Source organism: Zootoca vivipara, chromosome 5, assembly GCF_965207765.1.
Source record: "Zootoca vivipara chromosome 5, rZooViv2.hap1.1, whole genome shotgun sequence".
Lineage (NCBI taxonomy): Eukaryota > Metazoa > Chordata > Lepidosauria > Squamata > Lacertidae > Zootoca > Zootoca vivipara.
In genome coordinates this window covers 55,747,199-55,774,667 of record NC_142588.1, presented here as the reverse complement: position 1 = coordinate 55,774,667, position 27,469 = coordinate 55,747,199, and the positions used below count along the sequence as shown (strand labels likewise).

At 50.2% G+C, this 27,469-nt stretch overlaps 1 protein-coding gene across 4 annotated transcripts in view; it reads left to right on the top strand.

Annotated features, from left to right (window-relative positions):
• The first annotated feature begins 3 nt into the window (after positions 1 to 3).
• Positions 4 to 27,469, top strand: part of CRTAC1 (cartilage acidic protein 1) — a 37,377-nt gene continuing 9,911 nt past the window's right edge. For 2 of the 4 annotated variants that reach the window (XM_035132743.3, XM_088670656.1), the window contains exons 1-12: positions 8 to 192; positions 7,337 to 7,539; positions 15,690 to 15,886; positions 19,208 to 19,338; positions 19,971 to 20,127; positions 21,414 to 21,548; positions 22,335 to 22,474; positions 23,400 to 23,536; positions 24,212 to 24,294; positions 25,762 to 25,862; positions 25,992 to 26,160; positions 27,024 to 27,172. In XM_035132743.3, the coding sequence (XP_034988634.1) occupies positions 136 to 192; positions 7,337 to 7,539; positions 15,690 to 15,886; positions 19,208 to 19,338; positions 19,971 to 20,127; positions 21,414 to 21,548; positions 22,335 to 22,474; positions 23,400 to 23,536; positions 24,212 to 24,294; positions 25,762 to 25,862; positions 25,992 to 26,160; positions 27,024 to 27,172 (1,659 nt within the window). In that variant the 5' untranslated portion in view covers positions 8 to 135. Of the gene's footprint in view, positions 193 to 621; positions 641 to 7,336; positions 7,540 to 15,689; positions 15,887 to 19,207; positions 19,339 to 19,970; positions 20,128 to 21,413; positions 21,549 to 22,334; positions 22,475 to 23,399; positions 23,537 to 24,211; positions 24,295 to 25,761; positions 25,863 to 25,991; positions 26,161 to 27,023; positions 27,173 to 27,469 lie in introns of those variants that run through there. The other 2 variants (XM_060274678.2, XM_035132744.3) reach the window with 2 other exon arrangements.

The following is a 27,469-nucleotide window of genomic DNA, read 5'->3' as shown; positions in this document are numbered from 1 at the left end:
CTTGCCCAAGCGCGAGAAGGGGCGGAGGAGCTCCACGCCGGGAGCCAGGGAGACGCGCCAGCAGCAGCAGCGGAGGCGCCAGCGAGCGGGCAGGCAGCACCAGCTGCGGACATTGGGGCAGCTCGCCCGCTCGGGATGCTCCGTGGCCAGCTGGGTGGCATGGCCCTGCCACGGGCCCCCGCCGCCTGCCCGGTGAGTAGAGCTGGCCGCGACCCGGCCGACGGGGCGAAGTTTCCCAAAGAGCCGGAGAAGAAAAGTTGGGCTCTTGCGAGTGAGCCGGAGAGGCGGGAAGGGCGCACAGGGCGCGCGCGCTTGCGCCCCGCTTCCCCGGACGCCAAGCGGCGCCAGCGAGCCGGGCGGGCGAAAATGGGGAGTGAGGGTGGGACTCGGAGGAGAGCAATGGGAGCCCGGAAAGCTGGGGAAGTGGAGTGGAAGGAGTGGCCCAGAGAGGTGGGGTCTAACTAAGGGAAGAGGCTCTGGCTTTGAGGAGGACTAAAGTGGGGTGGGGGCACCTTTCCCGTCCAGGTCAGCTTCAGCTCTTGCCTGAGGAAGGACTTTGCCTCTCTGGTTGCCGCGGCCCCCCCGGACAGCGAGCAGGGAACAGGCATCCCAAGGGTGCCAAGGTCTGCTTGCTGTTAAGGTGACTGCTTTTGTCTCCACACTGCACCGGCGGCAGCTGCTGGCTGTGCCCCAGCTTGGGGCTGGCAGGCCACCCTGCAGTGTGGCACTGGGGAAACAAGGGGGCAACTCCGAAGAACAACTCCCTAGGCACTAGGTGGGAGGCGGGGAGAGGTATCTGTGGCTGCTTCCCGAACACCCTGGGGGGTGATCCCTGTCGCTTTTGCAGGGAAGGTCTCCTGCAGCATTAATGCAGGCTGTGGGCTGGCATTTAGTGGGCTCAAGGAAGACAGCAGTGCAGCCCAGGACAGGAACATTTTTCTTCTTGTTCTCAGCAGCGGTTCCAGAAAAATAGAATTTGAAGGGAAAGCAGCCCTGAAAGACTTGAGCAGGACCTGAACCCTAATGTGGTGATGATGCCACACATTAGTCTTGCTGGGTTTGTTTGTGCCAAGATTGCTTGAACTAGTAGCACTTTGGAAGATAATATGGTGGCTTGGGCCGGTGTGGGGGGGGGGGGAGAGAGGAGGTGTCTCGTGATGTTTCCAGGCTATTCTGATGCTACCACAATTGATTGGCTGTTCAGTTGTGATGTCATGGAGGAAAATGTGGGGATGCATTTGGATAATGACATTGTGAGCTAGTGATGTCACTAGTCCACAGTAGCGCAGGCAGTGTTGCTGGAGGGCTTTATAACAGAGATGGCGGTGCCACGGGGGCTATGAAGTCATTTAGGATAAATAGCAGGAACTCTGCAGCAGCTTGCTGGTGCAGAGCAACAATACAATTAAATTTTTGCTTCTGTTGCATCCTCTCTCTGGGTGTCCAGGATTCGCCAAAGGACCTGTCTTGGCCTTGTTGCCTTGGAGCGAATGGGACAGACCTCTCTCTCTCTCTCCATGACAGGAAATAAAGCAGTGCCTTCACTTGGGAATTATCAAATGCCCATGCTAACATGCCATGCAGATCCCGCTGTCTGCCCCCAGCATGCAGAGGCCCTGCTGTGTCACTAGCAGGACCAGCTACCTTCCTCTAAGCCTCTAGTGCCATCTGCTCCTTGGGGCAGGGTCTGCTGAGTTAAGTGTATCTCCGTCCATTTGTGTAAACGGGTACAAATTGCAGTGTAATCAACCACACCCTGTAGGAGCATGCAAGACATGGAACTGCGCAGCTGCTTCCATGGCCCGAGGGGTGCTTTCTCCTTTGCTCGGTGGAGAACCAGCACTGCCCATTTTAGAAACTTTTCACCTCCTTGGTGCCATATCACCACCTTAACGTCAGATTTTTACAAGCACTGGAGTTGGACAGGCAATGCAGAGAAGGGGGATCTGCCTATGACCACAGCAAGCCGTCCAGGGCAAATTTGCTGCAGTGCGGGCACTGAGTGGGCATTCTTGTACACATTGCATCCTTTACTCAAGAGCTGGCCCGTTTAGTGGAACAGAAAATGGTGGTGTGCAGGGCACAAAGTCATGGAGAGGACTTCCATCAATGTCCACATTCGGAACAAGATGGCGACCAACTGCTATTTTTTCTTCTTCCCCAGCTGCCAAGGGCATCTCTAGAAGCAAATCTATACCGTGGATCCCCCTAGCAGGCGACTGCCAAGATGCCTGACCCCAGTTCTGAGCCCAAGCTTGGTCCAAGGACAGACTGGACCCGGGGCCTGGATGTATGCCTTCTTACCTAATCTCTACTGTCTCCATTCTCAGAGCTGCCCATAAGAGACAAGGGAAGGGATTATTAAACAACCCAGCAATGAGCAGGCAAAGGCCTGGCTCTCCTTGCTTGTGCACAATTTCCTCCCTTGTTCAGAGTGAAGACCGTCTCCCTGGTCTTTGGGAGGGTCCCTTTTTCCTGCCCAGGTGCCTGATACTTATGTAGTATTCTGCTGCCTTTCCCCGCACCATCCTGCATTTAATGCCATGGGCACATCACACTTGGTGGGGCTGGACTCTTGCTGCATCCAAAACAAGAGACTAGCATCCTGAGAATAGAAGCAGCCATCAGCCGCTCTGGGGCTTGATCATTCATTTTTGTCTCCCGCCGCCAGTTCAGTTCCCTTTTGGATGCTCTCCAGGCTCCAAGAAAGAAGGTGTTAATCAGTTAATCAAGTGAAGGGATCAGACAAAATCTTCTCTCATCACATAATTCATGCCTGGTAAAGACTTTCATATAGGAATCTCTGGGGAATGTGTGGTCATTGTGCATCTGGGAGTTTTCTTTGCTGTGTGCATGTCCTGTGGTTTGCTAGTGTGAATACATAGTTGTGTGAATACATAGTTGTGGGGCTGGGGAGTAGAGACTTCCAGGGCTGTAGTTCAGTGACAGAGAATCTGCTTTGCATGCAGATAATCCTAGGTTCAATTCATGGCATCTCCAGATAGAGCTGAGAGAGACTCCTGTCTGAAATTCTGGAGAGCACCTTCCATTCAGGGTAGATAATAGGTACCAACATGAAAGCCAGATGGACCGGTGGTCTGGCTGAGTATAAGGCAGCTTTCTATGTTCCTGTGTTCCATGATCTACAACTGGGTGGGGAATTTGTGGTCCTCCAGGTGTTGTTGAGCTACAACTTACCCTCGTGACCACTAGCCAATGCTGATGGGACTCCCAACAAAATCCAGAAGGCTCATTCCTCATGTAAACAGTTGCCTCCCCCACTCCATGTTTCTGTATGGAATACCATCAATGTAATACCATCTAATTTGTTAAGCAACTATTAAGTGGTGACGTTGTGACGTTACACTTTTAGAGACCAGGTTGTCCAAGCTCCAGTGGGAAAGTCAGGAAAGTCGAGAGCCCTCAGGAGGAGGAGGAAGGGTTACAAAGATCAAGTGTGTGACTGTCTGCTTGACTGCCTTGTGCACAGATATAAGCGCTCTCTCTGTGTGTAGAGGAAGGCAACTTAATTAATAGCCATTTCCCTAATGATCTATCTGGAGTTCACTGATGTATGGGTTTAATTAGCCCAAACCAAATGCTGGGAGCCCGATGGTAGAACACACCATCTTTGTCACCAGGTACCTGTTACCATCCTGTTCTAATTTGACAACAAGTTAATCTGGGCTTGAACTGGAGGGTGGTGCCAGTGCCCAGACTGTCAGCTCTATGTGATATATCGCTTGCTGTTGCCCAACACATGGGAGATGTACCCTACTCTCAGTAAGCTCCTACCTAATCTCCATGCCTGGAGGAATCTACGGCGCTCTTCAGACTATTTCCATGGTGAGTGGATAGAGGCAAGATCCTATCTGAATAACAGGATTGCACATGTTGGCTCCTATCATGTTGCACCATGACTGTGAGCAGAATTCTCTTACTCTCTCATATATCAGGCACCCATTGAAGTTTGATCTGAGAGGGACTTTTAAACCAGTGGGGTATTTGTTAGACAGCCTTCTGGCTACTTGTATGGCAACTTATTGCCAGCCACACCATGAATCCCATTGCCCTAAATGTTATCATATAAAAAGCAATGACCATGAAAACACCACCTATTCCCCCTTCAGGAAATAACTGAACATATGGTGAGTGAGACTAGGTTTTGGAGCTAGCAGGATCTAGCTGGCTCCAGACCAAGAGCTGCTGAATGGATTTGGGATGTGTCTGGTTCTGGCACTATATGCTGCTGCTGGCCTAGGTGAATTGGATGCTTCTAAGGATTCTAGCCCACCCCTGTATCATGGGTCCAAGCAGGGAAATTGCTGCAGAAGGTTGAAACCATGCAGAAACACTTTCGTAGCCAAGCCACAACTGAGCAACTCAGAGGTGGGGATGGGGAAGTTAACAGCAGATCTGCATGCTGGAGTCTACAACACAGCCAGGTACTGCCACAGGGGAATGGGGGAGCCCCAAATGGCTAATATTGAGCTTACCAGGTGTTCTCCATAGGAATGATCATAAGACAGATTACATGTTTTGACCACCCTTTTGTGCACATAATCAGGGTGGATAAAGTATCCCCGAGAGGCTTTAAAGACAGTATTGATCCTGACCGTTGGCTGCATTTTTAAGAATGCTCCAAGCTGGCAGCCCCAGAAAAAGAAGAAGCTGCTTATTAGTGTAAGTTGTCAAGAGTTTCCATATGCACATGACGACAGAATGAAAAAGTGCCTCCCCTGCCAAGCTCCTGGCTACCCTGGTTGCATGTACAGATTTGGAAAGGGGTGGCTTTAACCTGTTTTAAGGATTATCTCCATTAATTATGAAAATGCACCCTCAAGTGCAGGAGGGTGGTTCTGACCTGAGACGCCTGCTAAACAGTCCCTTGAACTGGGAAAGTGTCCTCTGGTGCAGGACACTGTCTCGGCTCTACCTCTGCCTGTGGATGGAGTATCTGATGGATTATCCTGTAGGAGGAGCCAATAAGCAATCTGGATGTGGCTTAATGTTGAGAAGACCCTGCCTTAAGGAGCAGGCTAAATGCTTCTTAATACCTTCCAGGTTTATGATGCTATGAGTCCCTAATTATTGTACAGACGTAGCCAGGGGGCAGGGATTCATCTTGAATAGAAGTGTGATCTCACCAAGTCCTTGCACACATCTTTGGATGTTGTTTATATCCTCTGGTGTGTAGTTTTACTGCTGTGCCCATCCTGTACAGACTGAAAGGTGCCTTTTCCTTCACTGTATTTATATACTTCTAACAAATAGGAGAGCCCATGACCAGCTTTAGATTCAATCCAGATGGGTGGGGTATAATTTTTATTTTTATTTTTTATTATAGAATCATAAAATCATAGAGTTGGAAGAGACCACAAGGGCCATCCAGTCCAACCCCCTGCCAAGCAGGAAACACCATCAAAGCATTCTTGACATATGCCTGTCAAGCCTCTGCTTAAAGACCTCCAAAGAAGGAGACTCCACCACACTCCTTGGTAGCAAATTCCACTGCAGAACAGCTCTTACTGTCAGGAAGTTCTTCCTAATGTTTAGGTGGAATCTTCTTTCTTGTAGTTTGAATCCATTGCTCCATGTCCGCTTCTCTGGAGCAGCAGAAAACAATCTTTCTCCCTCCTCCATATGACATCCTTTCATATATTTGAACATGGCTATTATTATTATCATCCTACAGATGTGGTGAAATGGAATAGTATACTTATTTGTTTGTTTGTTTGTTGCTTGCTTGCTTGCTTGGATATGTATCCCACCTCTCCCCATTTAATCCTCAGAACAACCCTGCTAGGTAGGTTAGGTAGGTTTAGGCTGAGAGTAGCTGGCCCAAGGTCACCCAGTGAGTTTAACGGGGCCCCAGTGTTACTCCAACCCACTAACCACTGAGCCACACTGGCTCACCTTGACACTCCAAATTGAGCCTCCTTGATTAAGGGCAGTATACCTCTGGCTGGCTGTTGGAGGGATTAACCTGCTTACGAGTGTTTCGTGGCCTTGGCTGGAAAGAGACCTGAATTAGATGAACGCTTGATCTGATTTAGGAATGCCATTTATGCTTATGGCTTTAATGAACTATGGCCTTTTCCATTATGAGAAATGTTTGTAGTGTCCCACTGGGAGTTTTGGGGTACTGAAGGCCTTTCCACTTTTGTAGCAATTCTAAATTTCTGTCTATTTTGCCCATACATCATACAGTGCGTTAATTCTCTATGAGTGCTAATTTAATTTCACGGTCACCAGCAAACGTCTGGCTAGCAGGAAGGCTGTGCATATATACATCTTCCTATAGAAGTGACAGAACTCCAGATTGAAGATAAGCACACAAGCACTGTTTCTGCCTGGCACTCAGTTTATAGCTGCTCCTCTCTCCCTCCCTCCCAGCCCAGCCCAGCCCAGCCCAGCCCAGTCCAGAGACAGAATCTTCTGTTTCTCTTTGATGCAGTCAAAGGGTAGAGATGGGTCATTCTGCTTGGAGGCACAGGCTAACTCAGGATCTCCCTCTTCCTATCAAAGTCCTGAAGAGGGCAGAGTATCTGTGAGGTCTAATCCACTGTCGTTCTTGTTTGTTTTCTCTTCAACCGTGATGTGGAACTCTGGAGCAAGCCTGGTTTTGCATCCCAATGTGAAATCTGTGCGACAGCTGAATTCACTTTAGGTCAAAAAATCCCCACCCTAGACTCACTCACTCACTCACTCTCTCTCTCTCTCATCAACCATAGTCCTAACACTTCCTGCTTTGGGCACCAGCCCAAGCCTGCCACAGCTCTCACATTCCAGAGCTCCCCCCCAGCAAGACCAGAGGATTAGGAAACACAACCTCATTGCTTTTCCTTATTCCTGCTTGCACTGAATGGGGGAGTGCGGGGGATCACTGGCACTTGAGCAATAGGCAACTGGATGACCAGGCCTAAACCCAAAGACTGGGGCTGTTTGCCTGGATCTGCAATAGCAGGGTGGCTCTCTCCCAACAATAAGGCAGGCTGCATCAGATTGCCTGCCAAATGCAATTATTTGCAGGGTAAGTAGCACTGGAACAGGCAGATTCTCTGCAGGCGCATAGTCTGCCATGGATGGAGACCAGGGGGATTTCTGGAGTACTAACACCATCTGAGCCCAGGCTAGAACAAGGCGGGATTCATTCACTTCCATATCCAAATGAGAAGGCCTGAGAGGCTCATCTCCCTTGGGGAGCAGTCACACACATTGAAAACTGTGACCAGAAATATGACTCAGAATTTATGCCTGGGGGGGGGGAATTCCCCAGCAGCTGGATGGGTGAGGGCAACAGGACTGACACAGTCTCTTGCTTCTCTCCTTGTAGATGTCAAGGTGGAGGCTGTTATTGTTGTGGAGCTTGGTCCTGGCTTGGCCTGGCGAAGGATCTCAGCGAAGCGAGCCCATGTTCACAGCCATCACGGATCAGATCCTCCCGCCTGACTATGACAGCAATCCGACACAGCTCAATTATGGTGTGGCCGTGACTGATGTGGACCAGGATGGAGATTTTGAGATCATCGTGGCTGGGTGGGTACCATGGTTAATGCCGGGTGCTGTCAGAGGTATGAGCATGGAGGTGGCTGCCAGGAAAGAGGGTTGCTATGGTTGGGATGAGCTTTGACATGATGCAGGACTAGGCAGGTTCACATACACATTTGCAAGTCTAGACTAGGTATACATGCATCTTTGACATGTGTCTCTGAGGCAGCAGAGTGGGGAAATTGCACGTCTTTCTGGGTTATTGTGGAGATTCTAGGCTGGAGGCAAGTGTAGGCTTGGTGTCCTCAAACTCCTCAAACTTCTAGAGCGGGGGTAAGAAATCTTTTGGCTCCTTTGGACAAATTCGACACCAGGTGATTGGATGCTTTGAAGTCCTAAAGTAGGGACTTCAAAGCACCATGCACATGCAGTCCAGCAAAGTTCAGCTGAAGGGCCAAGTCATGCTTTCTGCTATCATCCAGCAGATTTTGGTTCTAGCCAGTTTTCACTTTGGCCAGGGCCGGCTCTAGGGGTAGGCCGGGTGGCGCGGGGCACCAGGGCGCCGGGCCAGCAGGGGGGCACTGCCCGGCGAAGCCGTGCGGAAGCTGTGCTGCGCGCTGTGCCCACCAGGGCAGGGGCGCTGGAGCAATTTCCGCACCACGACGCCAGGGCGCCCGACATGCTTGAGACGGCCCTGACTTTGGCTGAAGCCTGCTTTCCCTTGCCAATGCGCAATTGTGGACACTCTTTTAAGACTCCTGATTTTTGCATTGGCAACTGTGTCTATACTGTATCTATAAGTGTGTGTGGTTTGGCAGAAACAGCCTCACAGGCAAAATCTGAACCCCTGTCCAAGTTTGGTCCATGAGCTGGAGGGTGGGTTCTAGAGGAATGAAAAAGGTGTATATTTCTGCTCTCTCATTCTGATGTTCAACATGCTGGGGTCAGGCTGTAGCACCTGAAATAAACCTGAAGTAATAACAGTGCAAAGGTACGGATGGAGGCCTGAACGTGCATCTGCAGTAAAGCTTTCCTTTAGCAGCTGTCTTCCCAAGTCGTTTCTCTGACAAACTGTTTCTGCCTGCAGCTGCCTTAGAGCCCCCCTTGCCAGCTGGCCACCCGGGAGTCATGACCTGGTGGATGGGCACTGGAGGGGGGCTGTCCCTTTATACTTGGCCACCACTTGTATAACTTGTCCGGCCCATAAAACATTCTCTGAATTGCACTGAGCTGGGGGAAAGAGCATATATCTGCCGGATAACTTTTATGTCTGGCGTTTCCTGGATCGTATTCACCTCTTCGGCTGAGTTCACTTTCCCAAGAAATCTCATTTCTTCGTAGCCTCCGTCTCTCACTGAAACCCTTGAATTCCTCCTTAGGTGTTGCTCTGTCCTGCACATCCTTAATGCAGCAGCAAGACAAAGTAATAACACAGCTTGTAAAGGCTTGGGGATATTAGGGTCCCAGAATTTTCTCTTGGGCTGCTACGCTCCTCAGCTGTCCAAAGCCACGTTGTGTGTTTTATGGCCACCCATGTCCCCTGCCTCCTCGCCCCACCTTGCTCCATGCAAGCACATTCTGCATTTGCCTCTGTGGAACAGAGCACACACACCCCACCTCCCCCAGTCCAGAAAGCTTTCATTCTCTTTGTGCCGCATGAACACAAAAAGAAGCACAATTTCTTTTGCAGTAACGAGTTTAGCTGAGGGGTTGGCTCCTTTACTTTGTGATACAGGGCCCAACTTGTTTTCCAGGCAGCGTTATATAAAGTAGATGCATGTCCTTCCATTCAGAAGGATCCTGGGCTCTCGTTCTTTAACATTACAAACAAGTGAGTCATTGCAACGTGGAGTTCAGGATTCCAGGCACTCATTCTGTTCCATTTTCCTACACCCCAAGTCTGCCCCTCCTCTTTTTTTTGCATTCCTCCTTGTACCTCCTTCATGTGTGTGTTTGGTGCCATATTTGGTGAGCATCAAAAATAAAAGCTATATCCCATTTGCCCTAATACCCAACGCCCCATATCACCTGTGTTAATGCTGAACTGCTGTGGTGCGTGCCTTGACCTGGCCATCCACTCAAAGGCGAGGCAAGCCCCCTTCTTTTCGCCAAGTCCTCTTGCCCAGCTCCAAGGTCAGCAGCCTTTGACACAGCCTATGCAGATGAGCTGACTTTATGCCCACTTAGCCAGCTCCTTTCCTCCAAGTGGATAGCCATTCTTTTCCAGAGTGTGGTCATCCACATAGCAGCACACTTCCTGGCTGCAGAAGTTATCCTCAACCTGTCAGCATTATCAGGCCAGAGTTTCCACCTCATTCTTTATGATGTGGCTGCCATCTTGTAATTTATTTACTTACTTACTTGTTTACTTACTTACAGTATTTCTATACTGCCCAGTAACAAAAGTCCCTTGGCTGGTTTGCACTAAAACAAGACAATAATATGTGAAAATATAATAACAGGTAAGCATAAAACCGAAAACAGACTAAACCTAGCAGCAGAATAAATCCAGATTTAAAACCAGCAGTGGAAAACAACAACAGTGTAAAAGATCTTAAAAGCGATAAGAAATTTAAGATAGAACTTTTAAGATAGGGAAGCCGAGGAAAATAAAAAGGGGTTCACCTGGCACCAAAAAGACCACAGCAGAGGCAAGAGGTTTTAGGGAAGGCATTCCAAAACAAAGATGCCCCACTAAAAGGACTCTTTCTCGCTCTCTGGTTGCTACCCACCAAACCTCATTCAGTGGGAGTACCAGAGAGAGGCCTCAGAAACTGACCATAGATAGTGTTTGGCTGTGCATATGTGAGACGAGGCGATTCTCCACGTATCCTTGCCCCAAGCTGTTTAGGTTAGGACTTTTGACTTGAAAACTAAACTACCTTACCCTCTCCCCAGTCTTTAGGGTTGAGTATCTGACAGCAGGAAAAAGCAATGCAAAAAATGGTTTGTACCTAAGGAAAAGCAAAGGTTCCCTTGCTGTGACTCAGCACTCTGGCCATTGGCATCTCACCTGGACTGAGCAGCAGCTAGCATTCTCTTGGAGGGAGGGGCAAGCCTTTCCTCTCCAGGTTCTCTCTTGCTGTGCTGACAGGCCTCGGTGTGCACCAATTGACATTGTGTTAATTGGCTGCAGAGCGAGGAAGTGCCCCATCTCATTATTGGCATACTTGGCTTGCAAAGGTGCACAGCAGTGAGCAAGGCATTCAGCTGTGTGTATCCCCAATCTTCCTAGTTCCAATTGGCGGGGATGGGGAGCGGAGTTGAAGCTTGGCCAGCTGCTTGAAGAGCCAGCCATCCGGCCCACACCACATTGTCCTGTTAAGGACCCAAGAGTTTTGCATCTGGAGGGAGCAAACATCAAGGGAGGTTTCCATGCAAGCATAATACTCTGTGTGCATATATGTGTGCAGGTCCAGGAGTGCATCCTTGAGAGGACAGCCCTGCCCCCATGCAATAGCAGCAGGATTTCAGCTGTATCCCAAGGATCCCCTTAATCTGCTAGCCAAATAAGATGCAGTCCTCAGCAAAGGAAGTGTCAGGCAATACACAGATTGCCCTGATTGGACAGTCCCTTGGAGACCTCTGCACATGATCCTTGTGGTTTCTTCCAACTCTACGCTTCTATGAGTCTATCTTCTAGACCATGTAGGAAAGAAGCCTTTGAGAAACTGCAAGCCACAATACTTTACACCGTGAGACAGAAACCCTACACCTCATGAGACAAATCTAGACTGTGGAGATTTGCTGCTACCATTACTACTAATATTAACATTCACTGAAGCATCGTTGGATATAATTATGAAGACTGCTGTCCTCATGACGCAAACAATTTGAAGGAACTCTGATTCCAGTGAATACTGCTAAATCATGGATTACTGGGATTGCACAATATCTTTACAGCAAGAATAGCCAACATGATGCTCTCCAGACAATGCTCAACTCCAGCTTCCATCAGTCCCAGCCAGCATGGCTGGTGATCAGGGATGATGGGAGTCCAATGACTTCTGGGAGGTTGTGGAAACACCATCCCTTATCTACAGCATCTCTGGCGGGTCTATATCTGACTTCTTAAAGTTTTAGTGAAGGGAAATGTCTGCATCAAGTCAGCAAACTTGTTCATTTACCTGAATTTTGTTTAACCTGAATCCATCCATCCTTTTTGTCCCATCGTCCCACTGACCTTTCTTCATGGGCTTGCATTCCAAACTTGGCATCTCCATCATTCTGTCCTGAACTGTCACCAATTTGTCAATGTTCTTATTAAAGGAGACGCTACTTCTTCAGCGGTGGCTTGAACAGTGCTGAACAGAGCAAGTAGGTTCTGCTTCTTAGACACTGCTTCTGTGAAGGCAACCTCAAAACAACATTTTGTCTGCTTTTGCCATACTCCTAGCTCACATTTAGATTATGATCCACTCTAACTCCAGACACTTCTCAGCAGTATTACTGCCAACCTAGCCAAGTCTTTCTAAAGTTCAGTTGGGGTTTTTCCCCTGCAAAATGCTTCCTATTTTCCTCTTTTTTCCCCAGCTCACCTATGGCTAGGATTTTGATTTGCCAAATTCCTTTTTAATTTGACTCCTATTCCCTAAAATGTTTGCAGACCTTGCTAGTTTTGTGTCACCTGCAAGATTAATAAGTAGGTTCTCCAGCTTCCTAATAGAAATCAAATAACACCAAATCCAGGTCTGATCTATGTATAAGAGCTTCAACAATGCATTAAGTGTTCTCTGGGGATGAATTCCATTATTTCTCCACTCATCAGATGGTAGCATTTCCCCTTTCATCTTCTGGTTTTGTCATTAGTGCTGGTGCAACTCCAAGAAGCATCCTATAGCAAACACCCCCTCACATGCCCAGTATCTCCTCCAGTGCATGCTAGAGAAGCTATTGCTGTCCAATATGTGCTCATACCAGAGACTGGCTGAGTCATGTTGAAGTGAGACCAGGCTGACCTGGTGAGTCAGTGCAGGTGTTCTCCGATCTCTGTTGCAGGTGTCTTCCTCCCTCTGCCAATGGAGTCTCTGCTTCCAAGCTGACCATATGGAGCAACGTCAATTCAGATACCACTCCCACATGGTCCATGCCCACATTGTTGAGTCTTAATAGCACAGATGCTGCTATTGTGCCAAATGTTAGCAGTGGGAGGGGGTGTGCTAAGGAGATGAATGCATCACCTGAAGACAAGTTTGGGCACAAGCAGGTTTGCTGCTGTTGGCTTCACTTTGATCACTGACACGTGCTAGCTCAAGGGTTTACTGCCAGTCCCAGAGCAAGTGCTCAGTGTGGCCTGAAATGGGATCGTGCCCCTACTCCATTGCTAAGGAGTCTGTTTGGATGACCCATCCCATCTGTGTTCTATAGTCTTGACAAGGGCGGTGCTCCATATTTTCCTGTGCCTAAGAATGAGGAGTGGGTGGGCCAGATGGGAAGGGGGGAATTAAAACCGTCCCAGGGAGCTTGGCTGCAACCATCCCAGGGAGATGTGGAGGGGAAAGGCAATTATCTGCTTCCCTCCCGTGCCAGGCCATAACCATAAACAGAGACGGGACATTTCATAACCCAATGAGTGCTGCTTGTGTAACTTGTTTATCCGAGGCCAGGGTATAGCGCTTGCTGAGTCAGCCCAGGCAGAAAGCCCTAAGCTGGGAGCTGGTGCTCACTCATCTGTGCACGAGGCATTAGACAACTTTTTAAAAACTGGAAGGGGAAAGGCAACAGAATGTCTTTTCAACTCCTCTTGCATGCTTCCTAAGGAGATCTAGGCACCTATGTGGTACAAGTAACTTAGCTGAGATTATTACAAGATCTGGGAGACTTTGAGCATGTTCATACATATCAAAAAGCTACATTTTAAGCTTTATGTACTCCCTTTAATTTTCTGATGTCCAAATGCTAATGGGCCCTAGAGCAATGGAACGGTATGTAGCAACAGTGCCCAGCCCTCTGCTCCAACTTGCCTTTCTCATGCCTAGCTACTTCTGATTTGCTTTTGCACTTGTTCCTAATGTGTGTCTGGCTCCTGAGAGAGGGGCGGAACTGTCTTATCCAATAAAGTTTCTTAGCTGCTCAGATCTAGAGCGCTCTGGATCACAGACTGCTACCTTTCCGGAAAGACCTTCACCACAGCCTAGGCAGCACTGTGCTTTTCAGTAGGGTGCATGTCCAATCAGGCAAATGCTATGCCAACCACAAAAATGTCATATAGAAATAAGTCTCTGGAAGAACTCAGAGCAGCTGTTAACCCTTTCACACAGCATTCACACGAAAGCCTCCTTCCTGTTCATGATTACAGATGGGGAGGAGGGGGAATATTGTAGCCAGTCATATGATAAAAGCTTCAGATCATCTGGCTATCATGTACTTATTGAAATCATTGGGAAGCATCTGAATCCATGTTCTGTTTGAGAATGAAGAAATGGAAAGTGTGTACATTTATAGGAACTCATTGCTTCTGAGATGGCTTCAATAATTGTGTGGTAGAAGCCAGTTTTTTCTTCTCCCAAGTCTCACAGGCACTAGCACTTCCAGGTGAATCTGGCCAATATATTGATATGTTCACCTCTGATGCACCTCTGATGCTCAGGATTCAGCCTCCGATGCAGCTATGGCTCTTTTGATCGATTGCACTTCACTATCAGGCCCCAATCTTGATTCCCGTTGGGTGCTGGCGAGCGTTATTTTGTAACACTGTCCTCAAGGTTTCTCCCTCCCTCCCTGACCTCCTTCTCCTCTGCTGTATTAATTTTCTACCTCTTCTAGACTGTGCATTTTCAGCCTTCGCAAACTCCATGCTAACCACATTAGAGTCACACATCATTAGCTGCCAGATGAAACTGCTCAGGCGTTTCTGCAACTTCGCATTGTGTGATGTTAGCATGAATGGATATCTAAAAGAATCCGGGTCTCATGCTGGATCTGACTATCCGGGTTCTGAGAAGCTGATTAACTGGATGTTTGGCATGGGAGGGTGCCATTGGGCCGTAGCCATCCCGAAGATGGGCAGGTGCTGCATGAAGGCAGTACCCTAAGCCTTTGCCATCCCTGTACTAGAAGTGCCAGCTGTTGCCTGCCAGGGGTTTCAAACTAGCCCAATGTCATAGCTGGTTTGGCATTCAAGCTTCACGTGGGTTGTGTTGATCCCCAAACTGACAAGGGGAATTTCAACCTGAATCTTCTGGGCATCAGATCTCTGATAGATGCTCAGTGCTTACAGACAAGCACCTCCCTGGCTTGCTTTACCAGCTGGTTTTTAAAAGCCCCAGTACTGCCTTTCTGAATCCCAGAGTCCTTCAATTTGAGTGACATGAATTAGAAAAAGGAACTCTTCTTCCATAGAGATGGGAGCCCCACGGCCAGAAGCCCACCTCCAAATCCTTATAATTTAACACTGCAATTGGAAGGATAACCATCCACTGCACGGTGGTCTGAAAAGCTTACTGCCCTTTGCACATTTGAACATGGAACCATAGAATTGTACAGCTGGAAGGGATCCCAGGGGTTATCCAGTCCAACCGCCTGCAGTGCGGGAATGTCAACTAAAGCATCATGTATCAAACAATCATCTGTCTCACTTGGATACCCTTTCGGGCATATGGCTGGATTATATGAATGTGCAAAATATGTTTAAATTAGGTATGATTCACATATATATTTTTGCTGGGTTGGTGGATTGTTCTTATTGTTCGTGGGTGGATGGTTTTCTCCTTTGCTTTTATTTGCAGAAAAGTAAGAATTAAAAAACCCTTTTGCAGTGCTATCTACCTGATTTGGAACATCCACAGTGCCAGGTTTTACAGCAGGATTATAGTAGATACCGTGCTCTGAAATGGAGCCAGCCATGAACCCCATATTTTTACCTTGGCTTTGCTGTTCTTTTTGTTGTGGGGATCCAATGGGATAGTCCCCCTCATTTGCTGCCCTGAACTACAGGGAGGAGAAGAATACAAGTGGAATAAATATAGACATTCTAAAGTCCCTTCCATGTTTGGCTTCAAGCTCCACTCTCTTTGTGACACACCCTTTCCTTCCCCCCGGGAACAGCAATGATGGGATGTGCCCTTTGTTGCCTCTCCTGGTAACCCCACAAAATGAAGAATGGTGGACTTTGATTTTCTGGAAGAGATCGGGTGGGAAGGGCCACTGCTACCTTGAACCGCCTCCCACATCACATTTCTTGCTCTCCATTCCTTCAGGTACAATGGTCCCAACCTGGTGCTGAAGTATGACAAGATACGGGGCCGGCTGGTGAACCTTGCGGTGGATGAACATAGCTCTCCATATTATGCATTGCGCGATCGCCAAGGCAATGCGATTGGTGTGACAGCATGCGACATTGATGGGGACGGGCGAGAGGAGATCTACTTCCTCAACACCAACAATGCCTTTTCCGGTGAGTGCGAAAGCTGTTCCTTCCTGACATTTGCCTGCTGGCAACCCAATTAGCATACCCAGCTTCTCCTGTGCCCTATGAACTTCCTCGTCCTTGATATCCATCCATCAAGACCCACCTGCCTCTCAAGAATCACCTCGATCAGTATTGCGCCTTTTATTAAGTTCTTTACCCATCGCCTGCCATAAGCCATCTCCATTCACCTCTGCTCTGATGCACCCATCCCATAACACCCATAAAACACATGGTTCCCACCCATCAGTCCACATTCACTCACGGATGATGAAAACTTGGTGTTTTCATCACAAACAATCCTATCATTAACAGTTCCTGGCATTTATCCTGCAAGCAGCAGAATGAAAAGGGAATGGGAGTGATCCACAGAGGGGCATGTGGCAGTGGTAGTGATGTCCAGTGGTCACTCTCCTTTCTTGGTTGATGTCCTGGCAGTGCAGGCTCCCCTCCTTCACACTGTTGGCTTTGGGGCTCTTCACCTGCCAGCCCCGAGCCACTGACTCCAGTTCCCTGACCTTCACTGGCCACCAGGGTGGGATGTTTCAAGGCTGGAGTTAATTTCCCAGCTGAGTGATTTTGTCGATTCTCTGGCAGCAGCGGGTGGCGGGGGGGGGGAGGAAGTGGGGGGGGAGAGGAGAGACTTGGCTGCTGACTCAGGGCTTTGCCACATCTCTAGTTGCCAGCAGGGACTGCAGCTCCAGGAGCCCTGGGATCTCTGAGGGACAGGCAAGTATCTCGCTGGGCAAGGAGAAATCCTTTGAGACCACACTGAGATTTCGCAAGGGAGAAAGTAATGAAACCCCAAAGCATATTCTTTCCCACCCCCACCAGAAATGCTGCAACCTAATGGTGGAGGGTCTGGTATTTTCTTTTCTGGGAAGGTGGTTCCCTAATTCCTAGACTGCTGCTAAGAGACCCTTTGCTGCTTTAGGAGCAGAGATGGTGTTCGGCATGCTTTTGCAATACACACTGTTGGTTCTGTCCCAAGGCCAAGCCCCTTCCTTGGGGCTAGTTAGGAATTGCACCCAAGTCAACAGGCGCTTTGCTTGGATGGCTTCACATGTTCGAATCCTAGAAATATGTTGCTTGATCAGATCTGGCAGCCTGTGACTTGCTCTATGGCAGTTGTGGCCAAACTTGGCCCTCCAGCTTCTTTTGGGACTACAATTCCCATCATCCCTGACCACTGGTCCTGTTAGCTAGGGATGATGGGAATTGTAGTCCAAACACAGCTGGAGGGGCAAGTTTGGCCACCACTGCTTTATGGAATCCATGCTGGAACTAGGCCATTTCTAGTCGGAATATATCTGGAAAAGATAAATGCTCTCCTCCCACCACTGCTTTTCCTTTGGTCCAAAGCACTGCTTGGGGTCTCCAGAAATCTGCCTAGAAAAGCGATCACTTCCCCATCGCATCCTTCCCGAGTAGGGCTGGGCCCCTCACCTGCAGCATCGACCTGCTCTTGGCTCCACTTATCAGTCTTCCTGACACACCTAATTACTGCTTTGCAGCTGCCAAAGGCTCCCTAAATCAGCCATTCACATTACTCCTGGCATCAGGGCCCGGCCAGTGCCTGCCATTGATTTTCCCCTTTCCTTTTATGATGAACATGGCTCCACGCTGCTCTGGCACATTTTACCTTAATGAGTTTATTCTTTTGGGCCTCCCTTACCAGCCCTTAAGCTTTGCTGGGGTTGCTGCATTCATTGTCGCGCAGTCCTGATCACAACCCTGCAGTACCAGCGAGCAATTAGGTGTTGGGCGAGGCTGGCAGAGTAGGGGGAGCCCCAAAAGGCGGATGATCAGGAACAGGCATCTATGGGCAGAGGGAATGTGGTCCAAATGAGAGAGCCGCAAGGGTTCAATCTAGATCAGTATTCGGGGGTTCATTCATCGCTTGCAGTGATCTGCATCTATGGATATCACACCTGCAGAGTGTAATGCTGCAGTTCAGAGCCAAGCTTGCAGCAAGTCTCTGCGCTCCAAACCTCCAGTTGCTGGAGGCTTTAGGGTGCCTCTAGACCAGGCATAGGCAACCTTGGCTCTCCGGATGTTTTGGAACTACAACTCCCATGATCCCTAGCTAACAGGGCCAGTGGTCAGGGATCATGGGAGTTGTAGTTCCAAAACATCTGGAGAGCCAAGGTTGCCTATTCCTGCTCTAGACCAGTGTTTCTCAACCAGTGTGCCTCCAGATGTTTTGGGACTACAACTCCCATCATCCCTAGCTAGCAAGACCAGTGGTCAGGAATGATGGGAGTTGTAGTCCCAAAACATCTGGAGGCACACTGGTTGAGAAACACTGCTCTAGACTGTCAGTATTTTGCAAGAGCAATTCAATTTAGATTTGTGCAATTCAAATGGATTAAAGCACTCTGCTGCCCTAGCTCAACAAACCCACTTGCAGGGGACTTTTTGTGGTTTGGAAAGTAACAGCAAAATGCACTAAAGAGTGTGGCATGAACAAATGATTAATGGGAAGACATGTAAACACCCCAGAAGCAAATCAGGATGCATGTTCATTGGGTCCTTCCAGATGTCTCTTCTCTTGAATATTCATCATGATTTATGCTCATGATGGTGTCGGGACAGTTATATAGGATCCCACTTTCAAGCCTGTTCGTTCCTGAAAAGGTTTCAGGACAAACATACTGCTTTGTTTGCAATAGGTGCATGTTCTGTAGTTTAGTATCTGAAGAAGTGTGCATGCACACGAAAGCTCATACCAATGACAAACATAGTTGGTCTCTAAGGTGCTACTGGAAGGATTTTTTTTTTATTTTGCTGAAATCCTGCAACTTTTCATATCACAGAAGTTCGGGGTCAGTGGGTGTTTATCCAGTTTTTGTTGCACTAAGCATAAGTTCCCTTTCCGATGGTGATGGTGTGCTCCATGGGCATCACAGAACCGCTCATAAAGTAGTAGATTTGAGGGTGGTCCAGTAACCCTCCACTAATGCACAATTATTGCATCAGTGACATGTTGCAGAATATACCCACAAAAAGCACCAGTCTGAAGGGACCCGTTGTCATATAACCTCCCCATAAACAAATCAGAACGAATGCATAGTCTAACCAGGCAAGATTTGTGCAAGCAAATCAGGATGAATGCTGAACAAACAGATCGTCTGGAGCATCAATTAGGGAGGGCCCTTTCACATAATTACACGGTTAGGGCTCCAGAGAAAGTCACGCACAACTCAGACTGATTTCCTGTCTTGGGAGAGAAGGCGAGAAAGGGAGAGCTGATTCAGCACCTGGCCAGGAGACCCTGAAACGTCTTGATACCTTATCTCTCCTTCCCAGGTGTAGCTACCTATACAGACAAACTGTTCAAGTTTCGGAACGGGCGCTGGGAGGACATCTTGAGTGATGAGGTGAACCGGGGTGTGGCAAGCTGGTTTGCTGGGCGCTCAGTGGCGTGCGTGGACAGGACGGTGAGTGTGTGGAACAGGTTGGGATGGGCTGGCTTGAGGCTGTGATTTCAGGGCTGTGGGTGGCGCCAGCTGGGAGCGAAGATGCACCAGTGCAGTTGTATGGAGAGGGGGAGGACATGGGCTTAGAGGGGCCTGCTCTCCACCCAACTTCTCAAGGCCGAGCTCTGCCTCCCCCTCCCCTCCCCTCACAGCTGTCAGGACTCCCATCAGGGACTGCCATGCCAGGCGGGTGCCGTGCTGCTGATAAACACAGCCTGTCTAGGTGATTTATGCCCCTGTCACCTGCGCTTTCTTCTCCCTCTGCCTTGCGTGGCTTATTTTCAAACGATTATTGCTAAATCAGGGTGCCATGAGGGAAACAATTGGGGGGACGGGGACGACAGGGAGTGGTTGGCAGAGATGTCTGAGGCAAAACAGGGCAGCATGAAGGATGGTATCCCCCTGTTTGGGAGCCCATGGCTGGACTACGCCGCTTATGCTCAGGCGCCTGTGACTGGCTTTACCTTTATAGACTCATCCCTGTCAGGGCCCTGGGTGCGGCACCCTCTGCGTCTGCCCTCGTGCTGGGAAGAGAGGGGCCAAGTCCAGTGAAGACTCAGGCCTCTCACCTGCCCCCACGTCCCTTCCTACAGGGCTCTGGCCGCTACTCCATCTACATAGCTAACTATGCCAGTATGAGAGTTGGGCCCCATGCCCTCATCGAGATGGACACAGCTGCCAGCGACCTGGAGAATGGCATTGTGGCACTGAATGATGTGGCAGCAGATGCCGGAGTCAACAAATTCACAGGTATGAGGGCAGAGGATTGTTCTCTCAAGAGCCAGCCCAGCATAAGGGGAAAGGCTGTAGCTCAATGGTAGAGCCTCTGCTTTGCATGCAGAAAGTTCTAGATCCAGCCCCCGGCATCTTCAGGAAGGGAAAAGAGTTTCCTATCTGAACTCAGTTGGTAGAGCACGAGGCTCTTAATCTCAGAGTTGTGGGTTTGAACCCAGTGTTGGGCAAGAGATTCCTGCATTGCAGGGGGTTGGACTAGATGGCCCTTGTGGTCCCTTCCAACTATACCATTCTTTGATTCTATGACTCTAAATACTGAGCTAGATGGGCCTGTGGTTTGGCCTAGTATAAGGTAGCTTCCTATGTTCCTATACGTGGCTGGGCATTACGAAGAGTGACAGAGCTCCTCTAGCAACAGCCACGTACGTCCACCCTTTTGTTTCCCCACAATGCCTCAGATGTTCTATTGTTGGAAAAACACACAGATCCCGGCTATTAGGAAAACTAAAATAGCAGTCAAAAGCCATGTTTGGCCAACTAAGCCCAAGCCTCCAGTATAGGGAGGTGTCAGGTCCTGGCTGGATGGTGAAGAGTGGTGGAAGACACCAGCTGGGGAACCACCACCCCCATTGGAAATCCCAGGGAGGGAAGGATCAGAGCCCAGGGCATTGGTGTTGGGACACTGAGGTGAGGTCAGAGGGGGGAAATTGGGAGGAGGTGCTAGATACTGAAGGGACAACAGGGTTTAGTGAGCAGGAGGAACCTGTGACAGGCAGCAGTTCAGACTCCGAGGCTGAAGCAGAGGTCAAGGGACTACTGAAGCACCCCAGGAGTTTCCCTCTCCAGCTGCGACAAGCTCCCATCCCCCCTACTCCCCAAGAATGTGCAGGATAATATGGAGGGCGGAACAGAGACCAGTGGTGCACAGACACAGTTTGAGGCTGCCTAGGAAACATCCGGGAGAGGAGGAGCCTTAGGAGGGGTGGAAGGCAGGCACCTTCAGTCATGGCAACGGGGAAGTGTTGCTGAGCTGTTTGCCATTTTTGTCTTGCTCTCAGTCTCTATGGCAGTGAACTGCGGCTAACTATTTTTGTAAAAATTGTGGGGGTGACCATTGCTGGTGAAGACTGAACCCCAACATCCAAGTGAAGTTCAATAATTGTGGGAAGAGGTGTGAGGGAGCAGGAGAGCCAACCAAGCAGTGGATGGCTTGATGGTTTTGAAACATCTCAACGGGAACCTGTCCCACCTGTAATGCCCATATTGTGCTGTCTTGTGGTTTCCACTGTTCCTCTTCCCAGGGGGCCGGGGCTTGGCTGTGGGGCCCATCCTGAGTGAAGCAGCCTCCGACATATTTTGCGACAACGAGAACGGAGCCAACTTCCTCTTCAAGAACCAGGGTGACGGTACCTTCATAGACGTAGCGCCCTCTGCTGGTGAGTGTGTGGCAAGGGTGAGGGCGTCATAGGAAGCCATTAGCTGTGGGGCAGAACTCACCAGAGCAGCTGCTTGGCCCTCTTTCATCCTGGCGGGGTCCTGCCATTTCCCTGTCCCTCTCCTTGCCTGCTGGTGTGTGTCTGATGGCGAGTGCCTGAGGGCTCAGCCACCACCAGTAATTGAGCGTCTGGCTGATCACTGGAGTTTAACGAGGTGTCAGGGTGGCATCCATCACCGTGGTGCTGCTGATGACACCTATTCCCTTTAGAAACACTCCTTCCTTGTCAGCAAGAGGATAGGAGTAGGGGGCAGAGACGTAGCAAGCCCAGGTGGTACCCAGTGCAGAATTTTTTGTCATCCCCCCCATGCCGCTTTGCTGGGGCGCTGGCAAAGCTGCGCCCTCTTGGGAGCCATGGCTCCTGTCCATCCGTCCCCCTCCCTCCCTCCCCGGCTCGCTGTAAAGGGGGGGGGGCTGCAGGGAGAGGCAGGAAGGATGGGTTAGGTGTCCATAGGAATCTGCAGAGGTCCTCTGGCCCCTGCCTGTGGGCTGCCTGCTCCGCCAGCCATCCTCTGCCCCCTGTAGCCTGCTTCCCACTGTCCCATCCTCTGCTCTCCCTTGACAGGCTGAATTTGAGCCACTTGGGGCAAGAGCTGCCTGTTAACCTCTAAGCTGCTCAACCTCTGAGCCCGGCATCAGCAGAAGGGAAGGCTCAGTTGAGTCCACAGCGTCCTTTTGCCTTCAGGGCACTCTTAGCCCTGCTGACTTCCTCTGCCGCCTTCCACAGGCCTGGATGACCCCTACCAGCACGGCCGCGGCGTGGCACTGGCCGACTTCAACCGCGACGGCAAAGTGGATCTGATCTACGGTAACTGGAATGGACCTCACCGGCTCTACCTGCAGATGAGCGCAGGTGGCCGCTTCCGAGTAAGTGTCATGTGAAAGAGGGAGGTCCCAAAATGGTGAAAGGCCTGGGCTGTGAGCAGGGAAGTGGTGGGATCAGGGAGGGAGAGTCCAGTCCTTGAAGTGCCTAAGAAAGAGTGGAACCGAAAAGCCTTACCTGGGCATTCAGTGAACGGCTTGGTGTTGGGGATAGATACAGTGTGTGGGGTGTGTGTTTTTATGCAAGGCCATGTGGGCCTAGCTCCTAGCTCCGCTCCCCCAACCCCCCCCCCCCCGCAGCTCCACAAACACTTGCCAGCTTTTGTGCATTGACTCCTGAGGTTCTGGAGGAGGATTTCTTTGTGTGTTCAGCTGGATGTGCTTAGGATCAGGAACGTTGTGCAATCGAGAGTTCCCAGTTGCGGGCACACTTCCAAGTGCGCCCAGCTGAATATGCGAACCTTTCCCCTTCAAACCTTCCTGCTCAATGTGCGAAGGCTGGGCTGGAGCAGGCAGGGATCCCCACTGCCACCGCCACTCGGGGCTCCCTCTGTGCTTTATTTCCCCCCCCCCACGCATTCTGGAAAGCCTGAGCAGAACTGCAGATCACCAAGGAGACTGCTGCCTTTGCCCCCAGCTGGGCCGCCAGATGTTCCTTGTTTTTAAAGGGTTGCCTCGTATTTTAGACCCGCGGCTCCGCACCGTTGCTTATTCCTGCCGTGTCGACCAGGCAGCCTTTTCCTCTCCTTGGTTCCTTCCCCAGCTGCTGCCTTGCAAGAGACTGCAGTCTCTGCGCTGTCCCCATCTCCTCCAGCTCTGCTTCTCTCCCCACTCCGCAGCTCCCATGTATTCTGGCCCTGCCAGCCACAATGCCTCCTGCCGCCTGACCCCTCCCCTCCTTAGACCTGAGCTTCCTCTTGGCCCTGCTCCAGCCCAAGCCCTGCCCCACTAACCCCCGTCCTTCCCCCAGGACATTGCCACGCCCAAACTGTCCATGCCATCACCCGTCCGCACCGTCATCGCTGCTGACTTTGACAATGACCAGGAGTTGGAGGTCTTCTTCAACAACATCGCCTATCGCGGCTCATCCGCCAACCGCCTCTTCCGGTGGGTGAGAGCCACATGGCCACCAGAGGCTGGGGCAGTGGGCTCCCCATCTTACCAGGCTGCCGGGCACTGCAGGGAGGGCAACCCCCGCACCAGGGTCTGCGGTGAACCCACTGCGTCCTTTAGGAAGTCCTGCATGCAGAACTTGAGAATATGGGGTGAGGGAGGAGGGAGGGCTGGATTCTGCATCCAGAATCTAGCGCCTTTTAGTTCCCCCACTGCCGTAACCCACAGGAGGGCGTGTCCTATCCTGCTCTGCCCTCCCTCCAGTCAGCCGACAGAGCTGTGACTGAGCTCCTTCCTCCACCGCTACTAATACAGCAGTTCTGTTCCGCCTAGACCACATCCCTGGAGGTTCTGGCTTTCACTAATTAGCACTTATGCACGGTTCCCATTAATTGTAGGCAATCAATGGCTCGTTAAACAGAGCCGCTTACATTTCTCAGGCTAATAAAGTGATAGCAGCAGCATGTGGCAAATCTGGGCAGTCCGTGCAGAAACCTGTTGCTATGCGAGTGGGCAGGGCCCCTTTCTGGGAAGATAAGGATTTGGCAAGAGAGTGTGTGGGCAAAGGGTGGTGCCTACTCAGGAGTAGTGGCTTGACTCCCATGATGGGCCCTTTTGCGGGAGGGAAGATCATCTTCTCTGCACTGGCATACTCCCCTTCTGCCACAGGGTGGTTCGCCGAGAGCATGCTGACCCGGCCATCGAGGAACTGAACCCTGGCGATGCTGTGGAACCCGAGGGGCGTGGCACAGGTGGGTCTCCACAACGTCTCTTGTGGAACATGATCATGTGGCTTCGCTTAGCAGGAGTGGGCTTAGTGAACAGAGGGGTTACTCTAACCACCAGACAGCCTGGGGTGGGGGCTTGTTCCAAAATTCATATTTATATTCCACCCTGCATATAAATACCCAGGCACAAAAAACGATATCTAAACAACCAAAAATAAAACAGAATAAATATCTAATAAGACCAGCAAAGCAGGCAGCAGCAAGAACAGATAATCTGCTTCAAGCCCAGCATAACCATTACAGTGGTACCTCTGGTTAAGAACTTAATTCGTTCTGGAGGTCCGTTCTTAACCTGAAACTGTTCTTCACCTGAGGTACCACTTTAGCTAATGGGGGCCTCCTGCTGCCGCCGCACGATTTCTGTTCTCATCCTGAAGCAAAGTTCTTAACCCGAGGTACTATTTCTGGGTTAGTGGAGACTTAACCTGAAGTGTCTGTAACCTGAAGTGTCTGTAACCCAAGGTACCACTGTACATACGTATCACTGAAGTGGTTGGCAGGTAAACAGGTGGGCTTTAGCTTGGTGCTGGAATGACAGCAGAGTTGGTGCCAGGTGCACCTGCTGAGAAAAGGCGTTCCAAAATTGTGGTGTCACCACAGTCAAGATTCTCTCTCATGCCGCCACTCAGATTTCCCCTAGTGGTGAACCCTCCTTGCCTCTTCTGCCAGGAAGAATCCAGAGGTCTGATTGCCTGGCTTTTGGCTTAACCTTTAGCAGTTCCTTTAAAAGTCACACACTTCTTGTGTCCCAAAGAACTTACACCAGACATTCCCAAACTTCGGCCCTCCAGATGTTTTGGACTACAATTCCCAGCATCCCTGACCACTGGTCCTGTTAGCTAGGGGGGCCCGCAGTTTGGGGGTGCCTGACTTACACCAACATCTGAAGAAGGGATCATCAGCATAGGGATGGATGCAGGGAGCATCTCCTCACTGCAGAGACAGCAGGCACTCAAAAGAGACAGGGGAGGGTTGGCAGAGCTGGGGGCTTCGGTGCCCCATGAAAAGATCAGAACTTTATGATTCTTACCAAACAGTAAGAATTCATAGCATATCATAACCCATAAAAATAATTAAAGTGTGCCTCCATCAAGAAGATGACTCCTACCCCACTAAAAGGTGAAACCAAGCCAGGCCAGAATCTTACTTCATGACAATTAAATTAAGATCCAGAGGATGGCTGTGTGGAATTCCCACCCACCACCAAGATGCTGAAATCTTGAGTAACATTCGCAGAAATGGTGTTGCCATTTACAAAGCATTTGGCACCAGGAACCGAAGCAGTTTCTGGGGTGAAGAGGCACACGGATGGTCAGTGTCCTATTCCTTGAGACTCCTACTTTTTCTTATTCCAGCCATGCTTGTGGAAGGGGAATATCTTCCTATGGGAGCTAAACAAGACCTTTGCTTATGGACATTGTGTCGTTCCAGGGGGGGCAGTGGTGGATTTTGATGGCGATGGGAGGCTGGACCTGATCCTGTCACATGGAGAGTCCATGGCACAGCCGCTCTCAGTCTTCAAGGTCAACGAGGTGGGTGCTGAGAGGTGCTCCTCACAATGCACTCAGATCCCAGCTCACATCTGAGCAAGCATGGTCCACTCCTTCCTCCGTTTCATGCCTGCTCATTCCTCGGCTGAATCTGTCTGTCCATCTCCACAGGGCGCTGGCAACAACTGGCTGCGAGTGATCCCACGTACGCGCTTTGGGGCATTTGCCCGCGGTGCCAAGGTGGTGCTCTTCACACGTCAGAGTGGTGCCCATCTGCGTATCATTGACGGAGGGTCTGGGTACTTGTGCGAGATGGAGCCTGTTGCCCATTTTGGCTTGGGTGAGTGTGGAGGAGTTGGAAGCAGGGCTTGGAACCTGAGCGAGGTGTGTGCCCTCCCAGGTCTCTTCTCGTCCTGTCCATCCAATGATGCTTCTGAGCTTCCTGGGTCCCCTCGTCCCTGATAATACCTGCCCTGCGCTACCAAGAATACATTGCAAGCTATGCAGACATTTGTATCTGTCCTTCCTCTAACAACCTTCAGTCTGAAACCTCTGCCTCTAGGCATAATGCCCCATCTTTGACTTCTCCCAAGTCTGCTAATGTTGCTGAAAAACAGTGTAGATTTGGTGAAACCTACCTGTCCCCAGTGTGCAGCCCTTCAAAACATTTGGAAAGTCTGCTTCCTTTCCTTATTTAAAAAGCAAGTGGCAGGAGCTTAAAGCAGAGCGAACGTGCGTTGCAGCGAGGCCCCTGCCTGCCCCCTCCAGCTGTTCCTGCAGAAGGGACGGCATGTCTCCACACCTCATTACTCTTCCACAGCCCTGAGGTGGCCCAGCTTAGTGGGGCCTGGCCGGGTTAGACCACGCTGTGAGTTGAGAAGCCAAGTGGCACGGAAAGTCAGAGTTGCCCGCGCCCCACAATGCCCCACATCCCTGCTCACAGCTGGCCTTGTGCCCAAGAGCCATGCTGGTGTTAGCTCAGAGTGCTTGATGGAAGGACATGAGCCTCATCAAATCCCAAGTTCTTTCATCTCTGCAGGAAGAAATGGTTGAAAGGGGGAAGAGGGAAATGAAAGTACAGACCACTGCATAGGAGGAAGATGGTTCTCCGGAGCAATTCGGGTCCCTGGGTGGGCTGCAGGTTTTTTGTTTGTTTGTTTATCTCTCCCGGGTTCAACCCTTCCTTGCTTTTCTTCCCTGTAGGACAGGATGAGCCTACCAGCCTGGAGGTGACTTGGCCAGATGGCCGGGTGATCAGCCGGTCGATAGCAAGCAGCGAGATCAATTCCGTGCTGGAGATCCCCTATCCCCGGGACACTCCGGGATCACCTCTTACCATTCTTCCTCTGGAGGTGAGCCCTGCCTTTGCCAGCCATGTTCATGTTACTTAGAATGGATCCCTCCTCAATTTCACCCTTTCCTCTTTGAAACATTTTTCCGTTTTCTCATCTCACTGAGAAAAAGGGCCATGCAAAATTCTGGTGGAGGCTCTGTGCTGACAGAGGTATTATTTTTGTCCCCTTAGAAAGGCAAATTGCAAACCTAAGCTGTGTTTCCTGCACAAGGCATGTCAAGAATCCTCATAGTAATGACTCCCTCCAATACCAAACTCAGTGCCCCCTTGTTGAAAGAAACGGACATCAAAAGAG